Here is an 18,836-nt window from a genome sequence, read left to right on the forward strand (position 1 = left end):
AAGTACTGACTGTTGACTATGTATCCTTGTAATGTAAAAGCATTATTTTATCAATATAATAATAAAAGCAACCAACCTCAACCACTTGTCCTCTCCAAAATATTGTGAGAATGAAGTAGCAGAAGGAGGAACTTCCACTTCATTTTTCTGTCTAATCTGATCAGTGCGAACCATAGGCTGGCGATATACATATCCAGTACGAAAACCCTGACGAACATAAATGTAATATAATTATTAGTTAATAGTTAAATGATTATTATATATATATATATATATATATATATATATATATATATATATATATATATATATATATATATATATATATGTGTGTGTGTGTGTGTGTGTGTGTGTGTGTGTGTGTGTGTGTGTGTGTGTGAATACTTGATATAATGGCAAATCCTTCTGCAACAGTATTTTCTTGAATCTTCATTGAAATTGCCTATAGTTTAATGTTAAACTCCTCTCTATGTACAATGATGAATCCCCCCATAATATTTTGAAATGTATTTCAAAACCATTACAATATTCATTACATTTCAGTCAAAAATCACCCCAATATATTTTTAATTCATCACCAGTGTTTCTTCTTCTCTGAGGGTGTTTAGCAACATTATTTTGCACTATCTACCCTCTGAAAGTTTCCCTGAAGCTACTCTCTAAGTAGCACACGCAAGTGTTGTAAACGAAAAACGAAACTACTTTACAAGTTGAAAAAACTGAATTATATTCATTTATTAATTGGAAATTTTTGATAAGAGCAAATACCTGTAAATGGTATTTATGGTGGTACTAACAATGCCAATTCGGAAGCGATGCTGACAATAGCATGAACTTTGTAACGTATAATAATATGCCATCTTTCAATACAAATAACCAACCCCAATCCTACAGCGACATTTTTCTTGTTTTGCAGAGTATCATTATATCAAGGTTTTCACAGTAATATGATTATATTACGCAATAATTAACAAACCAAATACTGATTTATAGCAATTTCCAAAAACTGACCTCAAACATTCAATTTAAACATAAGTTATAGAGCACTGATGTCAATTTATCAGTTTCTAGAAAAAAGTAAATTCTGTATATGGCACCATACTGTGTTATATGTTTTCATATAACCCTTATTATTTCATGACTGACATTAAAAATAAATTGTATGTCTATAAGTGGTTCAAATTTTAGAAAATATTATGGCAAGTAAAAGCAAATAAATATGTAGAGAAAAGTCACAAAATTTAAATATAAGTATCACTTTTTTTTAATTCAACCAAATTGAAGAAAATTAAGCACATATTATTCTACATGATTAGTTACAATATTGGTAGGCCAAATTCCTTGATCACTAATTAATGGTCAAACTGAAATGAATATACAAACCAACAGGCATGCTATAAGTCAAAGTTCCCAAAGTAGGCAATATTGTTCTCTCAGGGGTGACGGTACACACCAGGGGAGGAGGGGTAATAGTTACAGATGCAATATAGGATCCTATAGGGATTGCTCAAGAAAGGGATGAGAAAAGTTATCTGGGAAAGAGAAAAATTTGGGAAACTGCTATAAACTAAGAAAACATTTTTCCAAGCTTTCTTTGTTATACATTGAATCCTTTTAAAAAGTTTTTTCAAAGCATATTGAATAGCTTGTCTTTCCCCCCCCCCCCCCCTGCAAAAAAATTCGCATCATTCAACAAATGAGACTTACAGTGTTGTCAAGCATTCGCATGAGAGCTTCAAACTCCAGATCCCAGATGCGCCATTTCTTGGGTTTTTCTTTAGGTTCTGCCTTTTCTTTGTCCTCATCACCACCAGCAAATTCCTCATCAACAACCATAGGTGGATAACCGGATGTTACCATTTCTCTCTCCTTCTGTATGGCTTCTTCAGACATGAGCTGTATGTTATCTATTCCCACAGGCAACAGTTTCATCTGAAAATAAACAATCAAAATTATTCTTGCACTGAAAAAAATTCTTTCAAAGTATTAACATAGAAAAGAAAAAAAAGTCAAAAATAGCTGGTTGATAGCTTTTGTGAGCTTTACCTTTTACATAACATGAAGGACAGATACGCAAGCCAGAATATATATATATTTTTTTTCCCATGAGAATTTTAAATATTTGCTATAGTTATTTCTCTTACCTGTGTTTCACAAGCAGCGACAGCTTTATGCATGAGAAAAAGAGCTTCTTCCAATGATTCACCACATGTAATTAATCCTCGATTCCTTAGAATCATGACCTGAAATTCATCCAAGACTATAGCAAATGTTTATTACTAAATTATGTGTTTTGAAAGAAATGGGGGACACCTAATGAAGTTAAAATTTTGTTAACCTTATTGACAGGGCCTAGACTGCGAGAAACTTGCTCTTTTTCAGCCTGATCAACAGGCGTACCATGAAAATCACTGTAGCTTATCTCACCCAACATTGCAGCTTCTTGACTAATCGGCAGAAGCCCACACTTGGTAGCAGAAACCTAAACAAAACATGCAGCAAAAGTTTTATATCAATGAAAATAACCACATATTACATTTCTGGAAAAGAGGTCTCAAATTGTGACATCTGCAGGTGAAAAAAGAATTCATAGCCAGCTGTTACTTGTAGCCATGAGTAAAATTTGTTCATTGGCTTTAAATAGCCAATTTAAATAAAAAAGGCTATAAAATTTCAAATATAAAAATCAGTGTTAAGATAATACTTAAACTAAATAAATATGTGAATATCAGATATAGAAGTTCTTGGATGCCCCCCCCCCCCCCCACATAGAAATAAAATTAATTTCTCCTATTTTGAAACAAATCAGGAACTCAGAGAATAAAACATTTCTAAGGCTAGCTGAGAAGTTTTTCTAGAAATTGCTTAGGTAACACCAGTATTGGGAAACAAAAATTCTCACTTCAAACATGTTGAAATATCGTACCATTTTATATAAGAGAGACAGGAAGTGTAGTAGTAGCAATTATATTATAATATAATTATTAATAGCATTAGGTATAAAAAAATATGTATAATTATTAAGTAAAATATAAAATAGCCCAATGCAAATGTATTAACACTGGATCAGCATAACTAGTCTTTCACCCATTTATTATATATCAGCTGTTAAGCTATTAAAAGTGATCGTGGTAAAGCACATTTAGTTCATATATGAAATGATTTCGTTTATACATTTGCACTTTATTTACAACTGATATTTAAATAATACAAACGGGAATGCTGATAGAGAAAAATGTGGCCCTTGCACAGAGAAGTCAGTGAGTAGGACAACATCAACAACAAGCAAGCAGAGCCAGATGCCTTTGACTCCAGATTTGTTTTGTTGCCACTAGCAGAAAATAGAATAGGTAGGTCTATATGAGCTGCAGAGATACCCCAGCACCATCGTGCGTGGAGCACTACACACAGATAACACCAGTGAATGCATTGAGAAAGGCTTCAAACATATTTAACTGAAACTCAAAACTTAACACACACACATTAATTGTGGTTAAGCTACCTGATGCTTGAATCAAAAATTGTTTGAAACCACTTAATGCCTATAAGGTATTTAGGTAAGTTTGAGAAATGTAGAATCAAGTTCTAAGTATGGCACTGTCCGAAATTCAATATGGAAAAATTAAATGCTGAATATTTTTTATGATTAAAAACAAATGGATTTAATATCAAGAAGCACAAGAATAAAATAAGGTGAAGGAGCACTTTTCAGATACAAAATTTAGGAAGATTTAAAATAAAACTCACAGCAACACACGGTGGATGATGAAGCTGAATGATACATTTAATGTCTGGTCGTGCTGCATGAATGGCTGAATGTAGAACAAATGCTTGACGATTAAATCCGTAATTAGTGGTTCCTGGATCAATGACATTACCTTGCATGTCAACCTTCAGAAGAGAAGAGGCAGTTATTTCATGATACTGAAGACCATAAGGATGCAACAGGAAGTGCTCCTGATCTTGTGATATCCTCACCTGAAAAACAAACCATGAAAATGTTACACACATTATTTTAATTTTTTTTCATATATCAGCTACTTCAATAATTTTCTCGTAATGGTCAGTTTTATTGGAATAATTAACGAGACATTTATATTGTGCAAACAATCTAATTCTAAAAACATTCTGTACATTTGACTTTCACTTAGCCTTAAAAATTTTAAATGCATGTATATATTACGTATGAAAAGTTTTGCACAAACATTAAATCAAGACTATTTTGATTCCAGCACTACAAAAATAACATTACAGTAGATGCTACTTATCCCTATTACAGATAATGTTATCATTTGAGTATTGTTATCACTTTTGCAAAGTATAGAATAGACCAACATCATAACATGGGGAAAAATTGTTTATAGTTATCAGGACTTCAGTTTAATGTCAATTAAGTTATCAATTCTTTTCTGTCGAAAGCTTTTTTCTTTTTGCATATTTTTAAGCTTTGGTTGAACCAGGCTAATCTTTTCCTCATAAGTTATCATTATCAATCTGCAATATTATGTAGGAGGCCAGAAGGCTCTCTTGTCAACAAAAATTTTCGTACTCTCAGTTCACAATGTTGTAATTGCCCCCCCCCCCCCAATGACCTACATACATACACACAGCACTTATTTTGCGATTTCTTTCCAGTACAGTAGTCTTGGTAATTCCAGTCTTAAACTTTGAGACTTCAGATATCCTGAGGTAATGGAATTTTGAAAAATTCCTTATCTCTATGTTTTTCACTAAGAATGATTTTCGTTTGATATTGTCTTAGTTTTCCTACGAATGTAATTTCAGTTTGAAGCGGCATTGACAAAGACTAAAGAGGTATTAATATCTTGACTGGGGCCTTCGGTAGACCACAGAAAAGAATTTTTCACAGACCCTCCTATAGTAAATTTATATGGAAAAAAGGGGGAAATAACATTCATATCAAGTCCCCAGGACTGGAGCCGGGGGAGGGGGCAACTACCCCGATGGCAAACTTTAGGAGGGTACAAAAATACCAATATAAAATCATTGAATTTTACAGTGTTTGGAGTAAAAAATCATGTTTGCTCACCCCCTTTCCCCCCTACGAACATCCTAGTTAAAGGCCTGGCTTGATTAAGTCAATGAATTAAGTCATTGAATTAAAAGCGAAACGGGTGGGGGTAGTTAAACAGTCCCCCACCCCTTCTCACACACTCCAAATGTTCTGCTCATTTTTGGATAATCTGAGTTTTCAGTAATCAAAGGTGGTCTTGGTCTGTTCACCTTGAATTATCAAATTATCAAGACTACTGCAGTAAAAGCATGTGCGAGGTAAAAAGTCCCTTTCTTCAGGTTTTGGTCACTTTCTTTCAGCTGGCTACATTCACAGTTCTTTGGCCGGAAGAATTTCACAAGGGAACCTATGAAACAGTGTATTATAAAAAAAAATATTGTAATCTGTGATACACATTAGACAGTTGGTATTCAAACTTCTCATAATTTTTGAATCAGAGAAAAGGATTTCCAGTTAAAGGGGAGGAAATATTGTTTTAGAACAATTAAAAAACCACTATTTAATGTTTTTGAAAGTTATTATGTGGGAAGGAAAAACAGTTGTCCCATTTGAATTTTTTTCGAATATAATTATTAACAAATATAATTATTAACTAATTAATTATTGTTATCAAAAACATTGAGTCTTGATGTGATCACATTAAGTGTGTACACTGGGGTATTACCAGATTACCAAATATAAAATGCAAAAATAAATAGAATTTGCAGATCAATTTCCTTTCAGATGTTTTCCTACACTCTTGAGCAAAATTAAGAGAATTAGCATATTATGTCAAATTTCTGAAAAACTAGTGGACAGATTTTAGTGAAATTTGGTACGAATACACAGTTATAACAGAAAAAGATGTACCACACAAAAGTCATAGCACACACACATGACTGTCAGTAAAGTTCATCACTGCAGGAATATCCAAAATCCACGTTGTGAGATCGAACAGAAAATGAGTCTAATATGGGGTATGGTCCCCTCTCACAGTCAGACAGGTCGCACAATACGATGGCATACTGGACACGAGGCAGTTGAGGAGTCCATTGCTGCAGGAGTGGGACTGATTGCCACAGGCAGTTTTCAGTTCTGGGATGGTTCTTGGAGGGGGATGGCGCGATACAATTGCCCTCCCAAGAGCGTCCCAGACATGTTCTATAGGGTTTAGGTCAGGAGATCGGACTGGCCAATCCATACGTTGAATATCCTCACTTTCCAGATAATCGGTGACCAGGTGAGCCTGAAGTGGAAGAGCGTCGTCGTCCATGAACAGGAACTAAGAGCCAACTGCGCCCCTGAAAAGTCTAACATAGGGCTCTAAGATCTCTCTACCTACTAGCAGTCATTGACCCTCTACCAAACACAGGAAGTGGTGTGCGGCCATCCAACATGCCTGCCCAGACCATGACAACTCCACCACCATAGTGGTCCGTTTCTCTGATGTGGGAGGGATGGTATCAGGTACCAGGCTCTCTCCAGATAAGTGTACATTGAGAATCAGTGTCCAGGCTGCATCTCGACTCATCTGTGAAGAGCATGGTGCTCTGCAGTTGTCTGTACCATGCTAGACTTGCTCTCAAGTGCTGCAGTTACTAGGACACCGCTGTGGTGATCGGTTGAAGTTGGTTTTCTACGATTCCCAACTTTGAGGTGCAAATGCGAGCCGATCTCCCCATTAAAAAGTCTTTCCACAGAGAGTAACAGGCCTACAACGTTATAACTATTCATTCATTACTCTTCACGCTCCATGAATTGAGGGGAAAACTCAGTTTAAAAAATTGATTGCAGATGGCAGCACACACATCAAACATTACACAGAAACCAACTTCATGGAAGGTTCACTGTACATACACACACATTCCAACATGTACCAATTCATTAGAGGTTCCGCAGAGGAATATGGACGATGGTATCTGATTTAATAGTTAGCGGGATGCAAACAGCGGGTCTTCTGGCATAAAGCCAGCTTTTACATGAGAGCTGCAATGCTGTAGCACCTGTGGGACCACGCTGAAAGTGCCAAATAAAAGATCCTCATTGGTCATTGTGGCTCTTTGACAACCTCATTCAGGTCTTCTCGATATGGATCCAGTGTCCTGAATCTGCTTCCACAAATTGCTGATGACACTGGGCATAACAGAGCTTCCTGTAGCCACCTGTACTTGTGATTGCCCTGCCTCCAATCTACCAATGATTCTCCATCTCATTCCATCATCCATATGTTTGTGGTACTCAGTTTACCTGATAGCTATAAAATTTTTACAATTTACAAATTTTAAATTTACCAAACTCTTGCGAGAAACACAGCAAATGTCGCTGAGGAGTACAAGTACACGAATCGTGGAAAATGCCTCAAGCTCTTATCCCCCTCTGTAGTCACAGCTCCACCCACACACACGTGTACATTTACGTTTTCGACACTGAATATTTGCATACTTCTTCGGTGGAATTATTAGTACCTTTGCTTCAGTACTTTTTGTGAAAATACACACAACGTGCAAATTCTCTTAATTTTGCACACGAGTGTATTTCAGAAGTAAATGATCTCACTTACTGTTATATTATTGAACATGCTCTCTGACCATCCATACAAGTCGATCAATCGATATACTGCAGCCAATTTGCAACGTTGAGCTTTTTCTCCTTTCGCAAACCTGAGCCCATCAATACCACGAATGTCATTAATTGGCAGTGCACATGCTCCACTCCTTACAGATGAGCCAGTTCTGCTACTGTGCGGAAGAAGCAATTCAGTGACTTGCTGCAGAGCCTGAAGGTTTGCAGGAACATAACCTTCACACATCTGAGATTCAATAATTCGTTCCAGCTCCTCACGAAACATTTGACTGAAAGAAAATAACCTTTAATAAATTTTGCTCACAAATACCTTTCAAGAACTATCAATTAAGGAAGAACTTAATGCATACTGATACTAGATCAAATCAGATCCTAAATATTTTACTTCAATTTAACATTTAAAAAACCAACCAAAATATACACAACCAGAAATCAAGGAAAATCTCTTATTCAGTTGGTTTAGTTAGAGTTTGATAGCTTATATAGTTATGGTTTTTTTTTCCTATACATCACCTGTTCATGATCATATCTACTCGTTTTCGCCTCTCCATTTCCTTCACATCCTGATCAATGTCAGGAGGACGCCACATCTGCTTTTGGCATTCAGGATCATCTGGATCATACAGGTGTGGACTTTTAGGATCATCGCCACCCTGATCATTCACATTATCTTCTTGAGCAGACATGACTATAAAACAAGTAAAAATAAGAACACATAGTTTAATTTAAAACATCTTAAAATTTTCGTCTTCATATCCAACAATTTCACAAAAGGATCAACATAAAACTTTCCAGCGTGTAATGTTAATTGATGCGATTCGTCCAAAAGTCTCTTTCTGGGAATGAAATAGCAGCCAAAAAAATTGCACAATGTCAAGACCAGATTCACCCATTCTCACACCTTTTGCAACAAGCCTTTCAGTTTTCCTTAAGGATGGGTTCCTTTACTTTAAAACAAATACAAATACCTAAGTCAAAAACTCAGCATTAAAAAGTAAGAAAACTATTTCAACCATGAATTGATAAATTGAGTCAAGAGTGTCTATTCCACCCTCCTGAAATATTATTAGAAGTATAGAATAATATGTAATTTGTGCACTATGCAAATAGCCTATTTGCATATATCTTTTGCACTATGACAAATAGCATAGGATGGTGCTCACAAATACTATGTAACTTATGTTTACTTTTTTTTTCCTAAAGAAAAAGTCCAAATTTAGGTATTCTCTCGAAATAAAAATAACCCCCCCCCTTCCCAACACACTCATCTCATAAACATGAGGCTTTGGGCATGTGAAACCAGGAGGCGGAACTAGAGGGGGTAACTGCCCTCGGCAGCATAATTTAAGTGGGAACAAAGAACACAGTTATTGTCATGGGTGCGACAAAATAATGTTTGTCACGGGCAGCAAAAACCTAGTTATGGCCTTGTATGAAGCAGTAAAAATAAATTATTTAACAAAAAAATAACTTCAATAATGTAGAACAGAAAAATATTATGAAAACGTTTTCAATTTGTCCTAAACAGAGCTACCTTGACTTGAAACCCACCAAAATGGTAGAGAGAAAAAAATTCAGAAAACATTAGATATCCATCTCTGTATTTGTTCCATACAAGGATTAAAATTCCACTAACTTTTTGGAAGGATTTGTTGGTCCCTTGGGGTCACAAAGAATAAATATTATATGTTTTGTATCTAGTTTCAAAAGTTCTTTTTACTGTAGCCGAACTAGGCTTTCATATCATTGATGGCGGGGGGGGGGGGGGGGGGGAGGTTTGACGGTTTTTCCGCCAGCACCTCCCCCAGTTAATGGTTTTACAAACAATGTTTCTGCAATTTCTTTCAAAATGCACTTCGATCACTAGAATTTACCACCACCACTCTCCAAGCCACTCAAGGTGTGGGTGGGGGGAACATGCCCCTTAACCCACTTATTTCTGGCTTTGACTGCAGAGCAAAAAAACACTTCACTAGAAAGAGTGAATTAAAAAAGAACATTTAAAAGCGAGTTTTTCGATCGGCAATATCCAGAAAAATATTTGAATCCGAAACAATATGGCAATTTCGCGGGTGCAAGGACAAATTGCTGCTACTCGACACCTACGTGCACCGCTATCAATTTAAATATGTTCATAGCCGGCCTTCAACTATTATCACTTTTTAAAAAGGAAAAACCTGTTTTTCTATTAGAAGGCGGCTGGGATGCTATAGGTGCGACAAATTACCATAAACATTCCAATTTTTTTTAAAGAACCCGTAATAGTTAAAAATAAAACAACGTAAGATACTAACGCTGCTAGTCTATTTGGCTACTAGCCTTCCATTCAAAAAAAAATCCTTCAACAGAAAGAAAATCTCGGAACCGCAAAGTTTCAACATGATCAAGAAGACTTTCCAGAGACTTCAATTTTGTGTTTCCGTTCATTTATACACGCATGCACACAAAAACGAAGTTTTCTTCATGTGAAGGGGGGGAAAAAAAATCAGATTCTAGCTTAATTCTTATGTAAAATTACGGTGTAGATTGTTCCCTTTCAATATAAACGCACCGAAAGTTCACGACGCTGAATTTCATGAGAGCTTTTTACACCCACGAAGTTCCTCCTCCGTTTGCAAAAAAGAAAAGCATTTCCTCAATCTACGTCGACAACAGAAATGAAAGAAAAAAAAACGCAAGCCACACCCGATATTATTATCGGCTTATTCATTCGATCGGGGTGAGAGAACGAATATCACTTCAAAAAAAAAAAAAATTAATCAAGTTCAATAGAGGGATACCAAAATGTTGCGCCGTGGCACTTATGATTTGAAATACCGTATTTCTAATAATGAGCGCCGCAATGTTGAAAATTTTGCGAGCGTAACGTAAGCACCGCACCTCTCGAAATAAAATTTGACTTCCTCCTAATAAATGTTTTTTTATGCAGCGGGCTGTTCTACAAATACGAAGATAATGTCACACTCTGCTATCCATACGAAGGTTTTCAACAGCTGGCTGATGCGAAGATGCATATAGGAAAGCGAAAGTTCAACTCAAGCCCTTGCGGGGAATCAAACCCACGTCCTTTCACTTTCCAGATCAGCGCACTAGACTTTTTTTTTTTGACCGAGCACAACTCAGGTCTATCGCCGTGGGCAATTTTCTACCTATCGAGTTGTGCCGGAAGTGTAATTGTGTGTACCTAACAGTCTGACTGCGTATCTAGTGTTGTGTATGATTTTTCAGTGCTGCCATCTATATCTCATAAGTGAAGTGAGTGATGTGTCGTGACTGAATATTTGTACTGTTTGTAGGTCTGTTGCTCTCTGTGGCGAGACTTTTTAATGGGGAGATCGGCTCGCATTTGCGCCTCGAAGTTGGGAACCACAGAAAACCAACTTCAGCCGACCACCACTGTGGCGACGGTGGGGCTCGAACCCGGGTCCCCGCGATGCGAGTCCGTCACTATGACCACTCGACCACCACAGCGGCCAGCGCACTAGACTACAAAGCCAACGAATATCGTCCTCGTATAAGTCGCCATCTGGTGGCAGTGTCAGCAATTGTGGGCTTTGGCCCGAGTTAGCTTCGGCCGTCTATTTATGGTTCCGCACAGTGCACACGAGCTCTAAAGAAAGGTTGAGGTATCCGTTGTCTTTGTGGTCTAGCGCGCTCGCCCGGCAAGGAAGAGGACGTTGGTTCGATCCCCGCGCCAAGGCAGTTGAATTTTCTCTTTCCTATATAGACGTACATCGCATCAGCCAGCTGTCGAAAACCTTCGTATTCTACACACACGCGCATTATATATATATGCGTTACAAAAAGCTCAGAACGAATTGAGCAGTTGAAATAAAATAATATTTTTAAGTTATACGATACATAAAAAAATTAATTACAAAAACCAAGTTAAAGTACTGGTTTTCAAAAAAAAAAAAAAAAACACTAACATACGCGCAACGCAAGCTTCATAAAAATCTCTCCAAAATCGTATATAGCCACTGTTACGGATAAATATTCCAAAAAAATGCATTCGTAATTTGGACAGCACGGCTGCACTTTAAGGTACCAAAACATCGAGATGAGGCACGGGTGACACGCATCATTTTGAACTGTAAATCTACTAACTTAACCGTACATACATCTCGTACACATTCCTCTATGGAATTTGAATCTGGCAATTTGAATAGCAATCTAGTTTCCAACAATACTGCGAAGCTAACGTAAAAAATTTCGGAATCTCCGCTCTACATCTTTTTTTTCCCCTTCAATACAAAATTTGTTTCCGGGATTTACTTTCTCGGAAACATTCATAATTCATATTCATTCGATTTCTCTACACAATGCATAATATTTCTATAATAGTTATTAAAAGTCGAACCTGAAACACACCTCGAATCATAAAATGCTTAAACATTTTTTTCCTTCCAAGATAGAAATTGTTACAAAAAAATTGAAATCCAGACATCTCTCTAAAACAATACAAGTGTGGTACGTATTTAACATTGATTAATCCGGGATGTTGAATCATGATGTGCATTTTTTTTTCTTTTTTTGTTCCTGTGATGATCGCTATGTAAAAACAATCGGAACAAAATAACTTTCATACGCGTATAACAGGGCTAGACAAATCGCAAAAAATCTAGTCTCAAAAAAAAATTTTACCCAAAGAAAAAGGTCCAAAATAATGATTTTGACTTTTTCAGGAATGGTGACCCTATTTCATATTGGCAGATATGCTCTACTATAAATTCCAAACATTTTGTGTTGCTCTCAGCCTGCAATTCAGGAACTACAAAGAACATTTTTGGCGCCAATACCAATTTTTTAGTCTCCGTGGCGACTGGTATTTGTCCAGCCTTATTTTAAAACATCAACTTCCTCTTATATCCACAGTGCTCTCTCTGCACCAACTCAAAACTTCATCTTACCCTTATTTTAAATCAATATGAATTGATAGGAAGATGGTTTCATATTTTAATCTAAATAGCATGAAACAAACGAAGAACATCCGTGTTTCATCCACAACACGAATTGACTAAAAGCAGTTATATCAATCAAAAAAAAAATGGAATAGGATCTTGCGACACGAGATAAACAGCAGCGTCGGCTTTTTTCCTCAAAGTGATCAAGAACAGTAGTCATCTCTCTCCCTCGATTACAGGGCTCCCACGCATAAATAACATCTCCAAAGAAAGATAATCTCCATACTCGGTTTACGAAAACCCCTTCTTGTCACGCGTAACACTTCGAGATATCAGTTACACATTTCAAAAGCAGATTTCCATTTCTTTCACCCTTTGAGGGCATCGCTTTGAGATACGATACACTCAAGATAATACGAGACGATTGGGCGTGGGAACAAAAAATGAAAATCAACAGACAATCAGAAAATATTCCAATTCAACAAAAATGTGAAAAATTTGGCATTTTCTAAAAAAATAGAGGAAGGATCAAACTATATCATGGAAGCTTTTAGTAACCCAGACGAATGATCCATCACGTTTGCTGGAGAGAGAAAGTCGTTCGCGTAGTTTTGATTTGTTTTGTAATGAAATCACTAGCGCCAAAAGTGATGGAACAAATGTGATGAATGAGGTTGACGAAATGTTGAAGTGAACGGAAGCTATCACTTTTTTCTCATTTGATGCCGGAAAGAGTAACGTTTCACTCCTTTAAGAGGCCATTCATAGTGAAACGAAAAGATCTAATCTTGAAGTTCGAGAGGAGGGGAAAAAATTTTACACGGCTAGGCTAGCGCGCGCGCGCGAGGAAACAAATTATTAAGGTCTCTCTCTCAATTATGTCACATGCCACTCGCCATCGAGTGCAATGTGTAAAAAAATAGGTGGCAGAAATTGGGGAAGAGATGGGCGTGAGGACGAAACAGAAAACCCATTGCAGGGCAATGTAAGAGAAAGATGTGTATATTCTGGGCAATGTGCGTGCGTTGGGAAGTATTGATCCCTCTCTGACCGGCGCCAGTGTCAGGTAGGCGCTGCTCGGCCAGACGCAAAGCCATGGGAGAAAACGCCGTTCGTTGCCCTCTAATTTGCTCGCATGGAAACCCAGAAGAATAAAAATAAAAGCGAATCAATGGTACACAATCATTTTAGAAAGATTCCCACCCACGTTCCCGTACACGCTACAGGAACGGCACGAAATCCAAACCGTATTCATTGGTAGATTAAGCCTGTAGTCTCTTCACTCACGACAGCCACTTGACAACAAACATCGGTATGCCAACAGCGAGTGAGAATGACTCCAAAAATCTTACGCAACCTTCCCCCCCCCCCCCCCCGCAGACTTTTAGGCTTTAAAATCCTTTTCGCACTGGGTCAGTGTCACGGTTGGAAGAGTACTCATTTCTTAGACGTCCTTGTTTCTATAGCAATCACTAGAAACGAATTGAAGCAAAATTCCATTCGAGAAAAATGCAATACAAGATGTATACATAGGAAACGCCAAAGAGAAGAGACCAAATAAAATTGCAAGTAAAGAGCCACAACTAGAAGGGAGCAGGGGGATCTGGTGCCCCGGAGACACTAATTTCACCCTTCAACTTCTCTTTCGACATAAGGGGGCGCCAAAATGCGTGCTTGTCCCGACTGACTAAGCATCTAATCGCGGCTCTGATTGCAGGGTCACTCTTTCTCACGGGGTCACTTATCATGGTTATGATAGCCAACAAATTTGGCATGACCAATAAAATAATATACGCAGACCTGCCAACCTTGAAAAAGCAAAAATCATGTAATATTCTCACAAAAATCCTACAATTTCCTGAAAAAATCCTGCAACCATAGCGTAATTTACCGTGCATAATCCGCGGAGTAGAAGTCAGATAAAGAATTAAATGTAAAATTAGCAAAATATGTGCATATTTTTATGAGGTAATAGACTGTGCACGGATGCAACATTTAGAAGCAGCAACATTTTCTCTGAAAATCAAACACTTTCCTCAAATTTCTTAAGATTTCATTAATAATAAAAAATAATATAATTCATGCAGATTACATGGAATATTTTGTTCTCAAAGTAGCGAAATGCCAATGTGAACCTTATTGCAATAAAATATGCAGTTTTGCATGTTTGAAATATTCATGGGTATAAAATATTTATTCTAAAACTCTTATTACATTAAATATGATCAGACGTGTCAACTTTCGGAATCCAGAAATACGGAGATTCACCCGGTGTGGGAGGGCCTTCCCCGCGGACCCAAAAAAAAATGGTTTTTTTAAATCAAATTAAGAAAAAGTGTTTCTTCCCCCCCCCCCCCAAAGCAGGTTCTGAAAAGCCCCTGAGCAGAATATAATCTTGAATGCTATTAGTGATGATAATCTTGAGCATACAAAATCATTGATGTCATGACATCCTGAAAACTCAGGGAAAACCTAAATAAATGAAAAAAATTTTCTTCCGAATCTGATTTTCTGCTAAAATCCGGGAGAATTTTTTAACAAATCCGGAGAAAGAACAAAATATCCGGAGAGTTGGCAGGTCTGTATACTTACCTAGAATGTGCTGAATTTTTTTTAGATAAGAGCAACATCAAAAGTTGATTCTACCCACGCACTCGTGTTGCAGTATCACAGAAACTGATCTCAAAAAGCTACGCCCCATAGCTTCACAGAAGCCATATGCTATCGTCAAAGAAACGACGACCGCCGCCTCCGCGAATATCCAGCTAGATAGTTAGCAGATATTAAACAATGTAACCACAGCCACAGATGGAGGAGGCAACTTGAATATCAGGCTCACCCACGCGATATTCTCTATTGCATTTGTGCAGGGAAGGCTAAAGCGCCCCCCCCCCCCCAATGTGCTAAAACGCAACCTGTGAACATGAGCGAGTGAGCTTTCAATAATAGAAGTGGTCACGAACTGCTAAATTGAAATTACCTCATCCAAGCTAGATGACCATCTCTCAAAACTATAAACCGAGCCAAAAGTGAAAATAAAAATCATCACCAGTTTGATTCACGGGGTAAAGATTTAATGAATCCACAAGGGGGAAACTATTTAATATCTGTTTCTAAAACCATAAAAAGCATTCCTGTAAGCAAAATTTCTTAGATCAGCAAAATAAAAATATTACCAACTTGGAGAAAAATCGCATAACTCCATTTGACCAAAAAATTTCGAACTAAAAAATTCTTTCACTTTTTGGTTTATCGGTATTTGTTCAGAATGAAAAAAAAAAAAAAACTTAAAAAATTAATTTGATCTTGTTGCACCAACGTCATTTTCTGCACGCGAGGGCTAATTATACCGGGACCTACAATTTATTGCCGATTCCGAACGGCAGGCTCGTTTTTCATACTCATCGAGAGGTTGGTGCGCTAACCCCTCGATGGGGGACTCCCTGCGGTAGCAATTTTTGCTGCGGTCAAGTCGCCGTTTTTTGTTGTACCCGTGTCAGGAAAGTTTTCTGACAAGGACGAAATATTCTCAATATTCACTGAGAGGTGCGTGCGAACCCCTCGGTATGGGGCTTCCTGCGGTAGCAATCTTTTCTGTGGACATGTCACCATTTGTTGTACTCGTGTCATAAGTTTCTGACATGGACGAATTGTGTACAACGAATTTTCGACACCTCTGCACATCCTTCGGTACTTTAGGCGAGTATCTTATCGACCTGAGCTACCGCGAGCCCCTCTAAAAGAATTATAAATAGGAGAAAAATAAATTATACCAAGTGCAATAATATGTATTAATTGCAATACTGTTTGGCAGGTACACCCATCACCTTCATACAAAATTAAGCAATAGGTTTAGAAATAGCTAATTACAGTATGCTCACAATAATATGTATGTACACTGAAGAGCCGAAAAAACTGATACACCTGCCTAATATCGTGTAGGGCCCCGCGAGCCCGCAGAAGTGCCGCAACACGACGTGGCATGGACTCGACAAATGTCTGAAGTAGTGCTGGAGGTAATTGACACCATGAATCCTGCAGGGTTGTCCATAAATCCGTAGGAGTAAGAGTGGGTGGAGATCTCTTCTGAACAGCACGTTGCAAAGCATCCCAAATATATTCAATAATGTTCATGTCTGGGGATTTAGGTGGCCAGTGGAAGTGTCTGAAGTAAGAAGAGTGTTCCTGGAGCCACTTTGTAGCAATTCTGGACGTGTGGGGTGTCGCATTGTCCTGCTGAAATTGTCCAAGTCCGTCGGAATGCACAATGGACATGAATGGGTGCAGGTGATCAGACAGGATGCTTACGTACCTGTCAGAGTCGTATCTAGACGTATCAGGGGTCCCATATCACGCCAACTGCACACGCCCCATACCATCACAGAGCCTCCACCAGCTTGAACAGTCCCCTGTTGACACGTAGGGTCCATGGATTCATGAGGTTGTCTCCATACCCGTACATGTCCATCAGCTCGAAGCAATTGGTTCCAGTCCTCAACAGTACAATGTCGGTGTTGTAAGGCCCAGGCGAGGCGTAAAGCTTTGTGTCTTGCAGTAATCAAGGGTACTCGAGTGGGCCTTCGGCTCTGAAAGCCCATATTGATTATGTTTCGTTGAATGGTTCGCACGTTGACACTTGTTGATGGCCCAGCATTGAAATCTGTAGCAATTTGCGGAAGGGTTGCATGTCTGTCACGTTTAATGATTCTCGTCAGTCGTCGTTGGTCTCGTTCTTGCATGATCTTTTTACGGCCGCAGCGATGTCGTAGATTTAATTTTTACCGGATTCCCGATTTTGGAATACACAGGTATATTCACGGTACACTCGTGAAATGGTTGTACGTGAAAACCCAAATTTCATCGCTACCTCGGAGATGCTATGTCCCATCTCTCGTGCGCCGACTATAACACCACGTTCAAACTCACTTAAATCTCGATAACCTGCCATTGTAGCAGCAGTAACCGATCTAACAACTAGGTTAGACACTTGTGTTATATAGGCGTTGCCGACCGCAGCGCCGTACTCTGATTGGTTCCATATCTCTTATATCTCTTTATTTGCATACGCATGCCTGTACCAGTTTTTTTGGCTCTTCAGTTTATATAATGAACATCTATGAATCAAAATTGTCTCTCATTTACTCTAAATTGAAAATTCTCTGTGGAATTGACAGAATAAAGCAACATTGTACGGAGACTCGGCTACGTTTAATTTTGCTGTTTTGTTTCTTCACACACTCGTCAATTCATTTTGTTATAACCCTTTAAGACCGGGGAATTTCGGAAAACATGAATGTTTTTAAGTATTTCCTGCACAATCGATCGAGCTCGGTCTTGAAGGGTTAACCAAGATTTTCTTCATGGGTTAAGGAAACTGTCCTCTAGGCCTATCTCTTCATCCACACTTCCTGATCTTTGTCATTGTTTCTGACCTTCACTTTCACATTCATTTATTCTTTGAACTTAGGGTAGAGCAAGCATGTCAATGCGTTTTCGTCGGCTGAAACTTCAAATCTCATTATAGGGAATAGCCTTGGCAGAATAGAACCCTGAATAATCTGACCTAAACGTCCTCAGACCCCTCTGCACTGGGGGCATGAATTTTAGACCATTTTTGGATATTTCTGCCTTTCCTCCTAATTCTGGGACTGGAATGACTTGATGCAGCGCCTTTATTTTGAAGCATCAAAAGCATTATACCACATGGCTAAACATTAGTGTATCTCTGTACTCTGGCATAGGCCTACTATCATGTCATATGAAGTCTTTTGATTTGTTTCAGTGAGTTCTACAACTAAGTTGTAGTAAGTTGCAAGTTCTTGAGGTTACTACTTCACCTTAACTGTACATGCGCCTCATAAACATTCTTCTGGGAATTTCTAATGAATAGGTACATGTGGGAATGTGTTGTAATGTGTGGCCGCAAATTCAATATTCATGCTGACAGAGTTATGCTTGTTTTGTGTGTGTGTGACGCCATCTCTTTCCCACATTTTGAAGTGAAAATGGCATTTGGGAGAATTTTCAAATTATAAGTATCATGTTGAAGGTCTACCTGCTCTTTAAAAATATACTGCAAGGAAAAATCCAACATTGTGTTGTAAAGAAGTGTGAAAATCTTTCTCCTAGTAAAATCATCTTTTTTGGCTCTTCAGTTTATATAATGAACATCTATGAATCAAAATTGTCTCTCATTTACTCTAAATTGAAAATTCTCTGTGGAATTGACAGAATAAAGCAACATTGTACGGAGACTCGGCTACGTTTAATTTTGCTGTTTTGTTTCTTCACACACTCGTCAATTCATTTTGTTATAACCCTTTAAGACCGGGGAA

The 18,836-nt window shown here is 38.0% G+C and overlaps 1 protein-coding gene across 3 annotated transcripts in view; it reads right to left on the reverse strand.

Moving 5' to 3' along the window:
- Positions 1-18,836, reverse strand: part of LOC149076987 (protein hu-li tai shao-like) — a 62,449-nt gene that overhangs the window by 35,583 nt on the left and 8,030 nt on the right. For all 3 annotated transcript variants that reach the window (XM_089244718.1, XM_089244717.1, XM_089244716.1), the window contains exons 2-8: positions 8,111-8,285; positions 7,575-7,866; positions 3,748-3,978; positions 2,339-2,482; positions 2,145-2,243; positions 1,708-1,932; positions 77-207 (exon numbers count right to left, since the gene is read on the reverse strand). In XM_089244718.1, the coding sequence (XP_089100844.1) occupies positions 77-207; positions 1,708-1,932; positions 2,145-2,243; positions 2,339-2,482; positions 3,748-3,978; positions 7,575-7,866; positions 8,111-8,283 (1,295 nt within the window). In that variant the 5' untranslated portion in view covers positions 8,284-8,285. The remainder of the gene's footprint in view (positions 1-76; positions 208-1,707; positions 1,933-2,144; positions 2,244-2,338; positions 2,483-3,747; positions 3,979-7,574; positions 7,867-8,110; positions 8,286-18,836) is intronic.

Source organism: Pholcus phalangioides, unplaced genomic scaffold, assembly GCF_987345545.1.
Source record: "Pholcus phalangioides strain wild (caught in Gottingen) unplaced genomic scaffold, Ppha-v1.0 ptg000015l_1, whole genome shotgun sequence".
Classification (NCBI taxonomy): domain Eukaryota; kingdom Metazoa; phylum Arthropoda; class Arachnida; order Araneae; family Pholcidae; genus Pholcus; species Pholcus phalangioides.